The sequence below is a fragment of the Cynoglossus semilaevis genome, chromosome 5 (genome assembly GCF_000523025.1).
Source record: "Cynoglossus semilaevis isolate Cse_v1.0 chromosome 5, Cse_v1.0, whole genome shotgun sequence".
In the NCBI taxonomy this organism is placed as follows: Eukaryota; Metazoa; Chordata; class Actinopteri; order Pleuronectiformes; family Cynoglossidae; genus Cynoglossus; species Cynoglossus semilaevis.
In genome coordinates, this window is record NC_024311.1 from 11,904,984 (window position 1) to 11,912,888 (window position 7,905).

A 7,905-nucleotide genomic window follows, 5' to 3' on the forward strand; every position below is an offset into this window, starting at 1 on the left:
ACTTAATAGTCGCCCATCTACCTTTTCAACACCGTCCACAACTGAGCCCAGGGAGCCCTGATTGAGTGGGTTTGTGGGTTTCTTCTAACGCTTCCAAGGACCTCTCCAACCGACCCCGGCGCGTAAACAAATAAAGCTCCAGTTTCACCATCTAGAGGGGGCTGTTTCCTGTCCAAACTCAGCCCTCAGCCCACAGCCTGCACCCCCTGTCTCTCAAACCGTACACACAGCCTCACAAAAACTCTACACCTCTGCCCCCCCACCCACACACACACACACCCACACACACACACCCTCCCCGCCCCTCAAAATGCCAGCCTCTTTCCACTGCTCAATTGCCGAGAGGAATGGAGGGATTTGAGGAAAGAAAGAGGGGAAGAGGGGGGATGGGTGGTCTGGGAGTACGCACAGGGATCTTATTGCAGCTTCATCCCACAGAATGTTTCTGCTGCCGTGGAAAACGTAGGGACAGGGAGAGACACCGACGTGCCATCTAGACCCCCGGACCCCCGCTGAGCCACGCTGACAATGAAAGCTTCACAGCGAGGACTTTTTGGTCGCGTTTACTGCCTTTGAAAGTAGCAGGAAATATACGACACAATAACATCAGTACTTCAAATACTACAAATAGTACAAATACTACCTTCATTTATGTTTAAAGGTAAACATCTACAAACTAATTAGCAATAAAGTCATTCATGCCACTCTGAAAAAGGCAGCTTCAGTGTGCATTAGATCCGAGGTAAGTGAACGCACCACTGACGCTCACACCTTAAAAGCACAAGTGACACCACAGCTCAGCCAAATGGCAGCCGTGTTGGACGTCCGGCCTCGAGCAGCGTTAGTCTCTGGTGACTGGTTTCATCCCAGTTCCGACGGCGACAAGTTTGTTACCAAAACTGATCTTTTACAAACAGGGACTTTGGTGGAATTTCATTTTTATTTCTTCTGCTCTAACTTTATGAAGGCTATATTTTGCTACAGAGGTAAAAAAAAAAAAAAAAAAAAAGACTTGTTTTCTGAAATTTCTAAGATAATTTTAAATAACTTTACAAAAGCTAGCTCCTTAGCTCCTTTCAGGCTACCTCCTAACTGGAGATCTTCCCTTTTTTTTTTAAACATTTTGTTGTTTCCCTTCAACTACGTTAGCAAAATGTACCTTTTCTTACATCAGTTTGCTAACTTCAAAAGTATTCTAATTAAGGAGATTATACATTTTTATCTTCCACTAATAATCCAACAACCAGTGAGATTATTTGATCCATACATCGATTTGAATCAGGGCAGACATCGAGTCAAACGGGCCGAGCGTTTTCAGTTTTTGCAGTAACAACCTATTTGATTGCGCTGGGCTAACAGCTAATTAGCATGCCAGTTAGCTCTGAGTTTAAAAATTTAAATAAAATCGTATTTAAAAACCAGAACTGAGCAGCGCCTCAAGGTCTACCTTTGCGTAGACCATGTTCATGTAGCCAACGGTGACGCAGGTACTCACCTGTGTAGTCTGTTGGCAAAATGTGAGGCGGACTGGAGAAGAGGGGAGGCACGGTTTCAGTGTAAGACACGGTTGAGTCTGGATGATGAGAAACAAACACAAGAAGAATGAGTTGGAGATAAAGATCTGAAGAACGATGTAAATCAGTGAAGATCTAAAAGATACATCTATAATTGAATGTAATGGTAGGAAATGTCACTAAACTTTATTTCCACGCTGTATTTCCTACAGAACTTTTATTCCCAGTAATGAAATGATGGTGCTTTTTTTTGGGTTTAGGAATCTATTTGAATTGATGTCAATTTGCCTTCTACAATAACTCCGTGTCATCTGGGGGACCCGCCCCTCACTTTGCAAACCACTGTATTAGCAAAAAAAAAAAAAAAAGCTAGTGAACAGCTACTAAACTCAGTACAGATGGCGCTCCTCCAACTTTTTGTTGATTTTTTTTTCATCAGATATTCACACTTGTTTTCCAGTGTAGAGTTATGACCCCGCCCTCTCTGTCACTCACTGAGTCGTAATGTAGTGGCACATTTTCCAAACTCACCCAGTGGCTTGTGTTCGTCTGAACGGGACAGAAAGTACGGAGGAGGAGGTGATTCTGGAAATGGAACAAAAAAAAAAAAATAAAATGAAATTAAAGGACGTGTTGACTGAATCCTCAATTATCATCTGAGTCAAAACAAAAAGATTATCATCCATTACACGGCACAACTGTCTCTCCTGAAATTTATATTCCCACACCAGCAAACTACAGTATAACACCGTTTAAATCTAAACTGCAGCGAGGGAAAATCTGCTGACACAAAAACAGACACTGTGATTTTCACGACAATCAAAACTAGACTGTAATTACTAATGTGTTGCTCTGTCGCCTTTTTAAAATAATACTGTAAAATAAAAGTGTTGTTCACCAGAAAAAAGACAGAGAAAATATTTTAAGTGGAGTTTTTTTGGGGGATTTTAACAAAAAAAGTTTCATAATATTAAAACAAAAACATTGAATTTCTAGGTATCAAAACTGATCTTTGCTGTTTTCAAGCGAAGATTGTTCTAAAATAGTATGAATGTTATTTTGACATTGACGTTTGTCCATATTTTTTTTATCACAGATACTGAGTCAAAAACATCTGCATATGGAACTCTCTCGCTCACACACAGCAGGACACACCTCCAAATCGTGTCTTTTCTATTCTGAATACGTCTAGAACGACCATCAACGTCGCTTCCATTTCAGTCATTGATTTAGTTTTAAATAGTTTTGATGTTTGGTCAAAAGATAGAAAAAAAAAAGCAATAAATTGTTTCCAAACTGAAAGTAAAGCTCAGGATAAAGAGTTAAAACAGTTTGAATAACTGTATAAATAATATCTATACCTTTATAGTTTATTATAAATATAATTGAGTTTTTCAAATGTTCTGTCTTCAATGAATCAACACAGTCTTCAATGGACCTTTTAAAAATGTGAAAAAAAAATGAGAAGAAAAACATGAATGATTTTTTTTAATCAGCTACACGGAAAGCTTATTTTAGAATCAAAATATGCTGCTTTTGGAACTGTTTGTCGTCCGACTCGTCAACACAGAGCGGTTGTTATGATTTCCTGCAAACGGCAAAACATCAAACTAGTCTCAGTGTTTGAATTTACTCAAAGGGAACATGGAGGTCGAGGCCGAGCTGCGTGGACGGAAGCTGAAAGTACAGTAGCTCAGAAAAAAAAGTAACTTTGAAGTGAAAGGAAATGAAGTTTTCATCCATTATGAAAAAGTTCACCCGTGGGTTAGAAAAGAAACTGGATATTAAATTATAGTATTTATTAAAAATTGTAACAAATTTATGAAATAAAAAAATGAAATTTGACTGACGTGGTGCCTCAAACGATCAATAAAGCAACTGATCGTAAAATCTGCCCATATTATTTTATATTACAATTGTTAAATTCATATTTGTTTTTGAAGGTCATCCTGGATCAGGCATGGGCAAACTAAGGCCCGGGGGCCTGGATGCAGCCCGTTCAGCCTTTTAATCCGGCCTGCCAAACGTTTCCAAATTACATAATTTATTCATATTATCATCATACTTCTGCATTTTCCCTGCAATACCCACGTTTCCCCAATAGATGGTGTTCAATTTTAGGACAATTGTGACTCGCGAGTCAAAAGGTTTGCCCGTGCCTGTCCTGGATCCTTTATTCTGGACCAGTGATGGTGAGATCCCCAAACCAAGTCAACAAAAAAATGTCTACAACACCTGTGTCTAACATAAGGTTTGCGGGTCAGTCCTCGCCCCTCAACTTATTTACTAAATGGCCGGCCGAAGCTCGAGCGATGCCTCGAGATAAACGTCTGTACTCACGTCTAGTGTTACCTGACTGTGAACAACTGCATTCCCGCCACTAGATAGCAGCGTTACAAAGAAGTATTAACAAAGGTTGAAGAATAGAACCAGAGGCGCAGACTTTGACAAACCCCGTTATTGTTTGCAGTTAATTACAGATGTCAGACATCGTGTTAACAAGTGTATGTGTTCAAAGCACCTGTAATTAGTTATGTCTGGAGCTCCCCCTGCAGGGCTGTCTGCAGCCAATTGTTTTTGTGAAATGCCACGTCGGCCGATGTTATGTGGTATTTGGTCCCTGGTTATGACAAAAGGAACCATATTTGATAGGTTTTCGTCACCTGGTCATTCAGAGGAGTTCAGTTGTGACTCGTTCAACGCACAACATCTGTAACTTGAATTAAAGTTGAAACAAATGCAGTGACTAATCCGTCAACATGTTATAGAGACGTTACACATCACCCAGTTACAAGCGGCCCCTTCGATGGCAGCCATGATGCTGATGTGGCCCTTCGTTAAAAAAGAAATGAGCTTGAAGCTCCTGTGTCTCAATTCCCATTACATTTATTTTTAATCCTAAACATAACCAATATATCTCAGTTTTTTGTTTTTTTTTTCTGTGTACGGCTCTGCTGATTCTGTGTCTGTTTCTGTTTCTGTTTCTGCTGCAGAGACAGAATCCAGTCCACAGTGGACTCCTGCTGAGACAGAATCCAGTCCACAGTGGACTCGGGTTTTTTGTGGCTGCGGCCCCTTTAAGAGCAGAGCCAGTAATTGCCGGAGTCCTCAGTCAGTCAGATAGCCAGCGAGTCAGTCTGGCGCCAGCACTAAGCAAACTGTATATTATCGGCACTCCTTCACCTAAATAACAAGAGGAGGACCTCCTTGTCAGAGACAGAGAGAGAGAGAGAGAGAGAAAGAAAAGGAGCCTGAATGCAACACGAGGCACAGCCTTAACTGGAAGATTTGGAAAACTGCAAAGTTTTTTTTTTTACGCAAATTCACAAACGTACGTAACGACTTAGGAATGTGGAGAGGAAATCTAAGTAATGGTCAAGTATCGCGGCACCGGGGTTTGAACCTGGGTCTGGGTGACGTTGGTGTTCAGTGTTGGACTGATTCACTGTTTAAAGTTTCAGAGATAGATTCAAGTTCCGAGATACGTCGGAAAACTGAACAAAACCTTAAAGATACAGTGATCTGCAAAACGATGCATTAGAAATAAATATATATGAACACGATGGACTAAAAGACATGTTTTGATTCGTGGAACAATAAAGCTCGCATATATATGTAAATATATACACACATATATATACATATATATGACTATATTTGTTGGTAATGATTTCATTTGTGATTCAAAAAGCTTTTCGATCTTCACAACTTTTAAAGATGGAAATGACGTGGATTTCCAAAACAAAAATAAAAACACGGCAGGTAGATTTAAAAACAATGATTCCTCTCATATTTAAAAACAAAAGATTTAAAAACAATGATTCCTCTCATACAGCGGGGGTTATCAGGAGGAGGGGGGACTCACCCTCACCCTCACCCCCACCCTCATAGGCTGGGTGACCTTACCTGGCTCACATAAGCGGCTGTAGTGGTAGGGGTTGCAGCACACCTTGTTGCTGTCCACTGCTCCACAGCTCTGGCAGTGGCTCAGCGGTTTGAGCTGCGCTGAGAGCGGCAGGTCGCTCCAGCGGTACAGCCTACACAGCAGCCGGAGGGGGGAGATGCCATGGTCCCCGACCTGCAGCTCGGTGTCGGGCACCATGACACAGTCGCTGGGCAGCCCCCCTCTGGCGTCCACAGCCTTGGCCAAGGCCTCCAGAGGTCTCTCCTTCAGTCTTTTCAAAAACACATGAGCGGTGATGGCGAGTTCGTCCTCCAACATTCCGCGTCTCGTTGCGCACTGATAAGAGCCCGCTCCGTCCCTCCTCGGGGCCCAATATGGGCTCCGTGGTCGGCGGTCCCATTCCCCAAATAAACAACACGTCACCGTACTAGTGTCGCCCTCCTGTCCCGCACCGTGGCCTCTGTGCTCCGGGACGCACATGGCACCGCGGTCATCGTCGGGCTTCTCGCCGTCTTCTCTCTCCGCGCACTCCGTCAGGTCTCCAGCCTCCCCGCCGAGCCCGGGTGACGGCTCAGCGTTCGTCACCGCACGCTGCTCGTGTCTGTAGAGATTCCCCGAGTGTCCTCCCCACGCAGCGTGTCGTCCTCCCTCGCCTCTTCTGCTTCCATCCCGCCCGTCGCTCTCGGTGACCAGACGGCTTCTCCACAGTCGCCGTACGAGACCGGAGCGTTTGGACTTGAACATACGACAGCTTAGACAGTTTTGACTGTGTCCCGTCGGCCCCGTCGGGGTCTCCAGAGATGCTACATCGATCACACTCGTCGTACAGGACCCGGGGTCTGGGCACCGCGGTGCGCACAACATGCGCAGCCGCTGGTTCCCGTGTTGTTGTGGCGGTGTGGCTGCAGCATCAGAAAGTCACGGTCAGTCACGCGTTTCCGTGAGCATCACCGAACCGTGGGCAGAAAAAGAGGAGGTGAAGACACGTCCACGGCTCCGTGACCCGCTAATGTCGCCAATGCACTCAACACTCAACTCCCTCCGGCGCTGGGGCAAAGACCTCGACTCCACCACACCGTGGAAATCCCACGCACGCTCCACACAGCATAGTCCGGACGCGCATCAGTTTACATTCACAAAAAGGAAGAACCAGAAAAAAAAGAAAGAAAAAAAAACAGCCACAGCATCAACACTTCTCACGGACTTTCTTCTCCAACTCAATCCTCAATTCACTGATCCGTAAATTCCACAAAATTAATCCTCAGTTATTCCGCTGCTCTCCGTCGATGGCGGTGCAGCCGCGGCGGCCAGAACAGGAGTTCTGCTGCGGGAAGAAAGGTCCGAGAGTCCGGAGCCAAAGTCCAGAGCAGGACGGAATCTGGGCTGAGAAACTGTTACAGAAGAAGAAGAAGAAGAAGAGATGGAGTGACTCCACTGCTGCTGCTGCTGCTGCTGCTGCTGCACTGCCCCACGGGTCCACGCGTGTGCGCGCACACACACGCGCGCACACCACACACACTGAAGTCAAAGTCGACGGAATGAAACAGACTGAGGTGATTTTCAGAATTAGAGCCGAGTTCAGTCCCGTTAACAACAAAGGAAACAGAGAAGTACACGTGGGAATATTCACGGAGTTTTTATGGGAAAAAAATACTTATCTGTAGTTTATTAAAAATAACTCGATAATATTACTTTATTATGTTTTAGAAAGTGATTTTTAAATGAGCATTAAATGAATAGTGTCCAGTGAAGCTCTCCCCAGACTCTTTACTCTGTGTAACTACAGTGATATCTTTGATTTTCAGAATTTGGGGGGAGGGCTGGGATCAACTCACACCTTATAAAAGGCTAAATAAAACCTTTGTTTTATGAAGGGGAGGTTTTTATTGAGTTTTTATAAAATAGTGGTGTTTTTTAAATTTTTTTTGATTTTATTGTTTTTTGTATATGTAAAAAAAGGTTGTTTTTTATACATTTTTTTAAGGAACACTTGGCTACATTACTGTTTGGAACTATTTATTCCGTACCCGTTTTACACATATGCTGTTGTTTTTGGTTGCTCAAAGTTACATGTGTTAGTTTTTAATCATTTCTGCCTTTTCTTTCATTCATTCTCTCATTTTGTATTTTTTTACAACATTTTTACAACAGTTTCAGGCTGAATTTGTTGCTGTGATTCGCAGTGGAAAATAATAATAATAATAATAATAATAATAATAATAATAATAATAATAATAATAATAATAATAATAATAATAATAATAATAATAATAATAATAATAATAATAATAATAATAATAATAATAATAATAATAATAATAATAATAATAATAATAATAATAATAATAATAATAATAATAATAATAGATCTTCTATCGTACCAACTCAGAACAGTCAAGACCAGTTAGAAACAGTCAGAAAATCCAATAAAGTTGGTCATTCATAAATCACCATCATCGAACTACATGTTTTATTATTTACTGTTTT

At 42.2% G+C, this 7,905-nt stretch overlaps 1 protein-coding gene across 2 annotated transcripts in view; it reads right to left on the reverse strand.

Annotated features, from left to right (window-relative positions):
- Positions 1-6,899, reverse strand: part of LOC103379083 (mothers against decapentaplegic homolog 6-like) — a 25,278-nt gene extending 18,379 nt beyond the window's left edge. The window contains exons 1-3 of one of the 2 annotated variants that reach the window (XM_008310507.3): positions 5,421-6,896; positions 2,046-2,099; positions 1,496-1,573 (exon numbers count right to left, since the gene is read on the reverse strand). In XM_008310507.3, the coding sequence (XP_008308729.1) occupies positions 1,496-1,573; positions 2,046-2,099; positions 5,421-6,282 (994 nt within the window). In that variant the 5' untranslated portion in view covers positions 6,283-6,896. Of the gene's footprint in view, positions 1-1,495; positions 1,574-2,045; positions 2,100-5,420 lie in introns of both variants that reach the window. The other variant, XM_017032336.2, reaches the window with a different exon arrangement.
- Between the last annotated feature and the right edge of the window lie 1,006 nt (positions 6,900-7,905).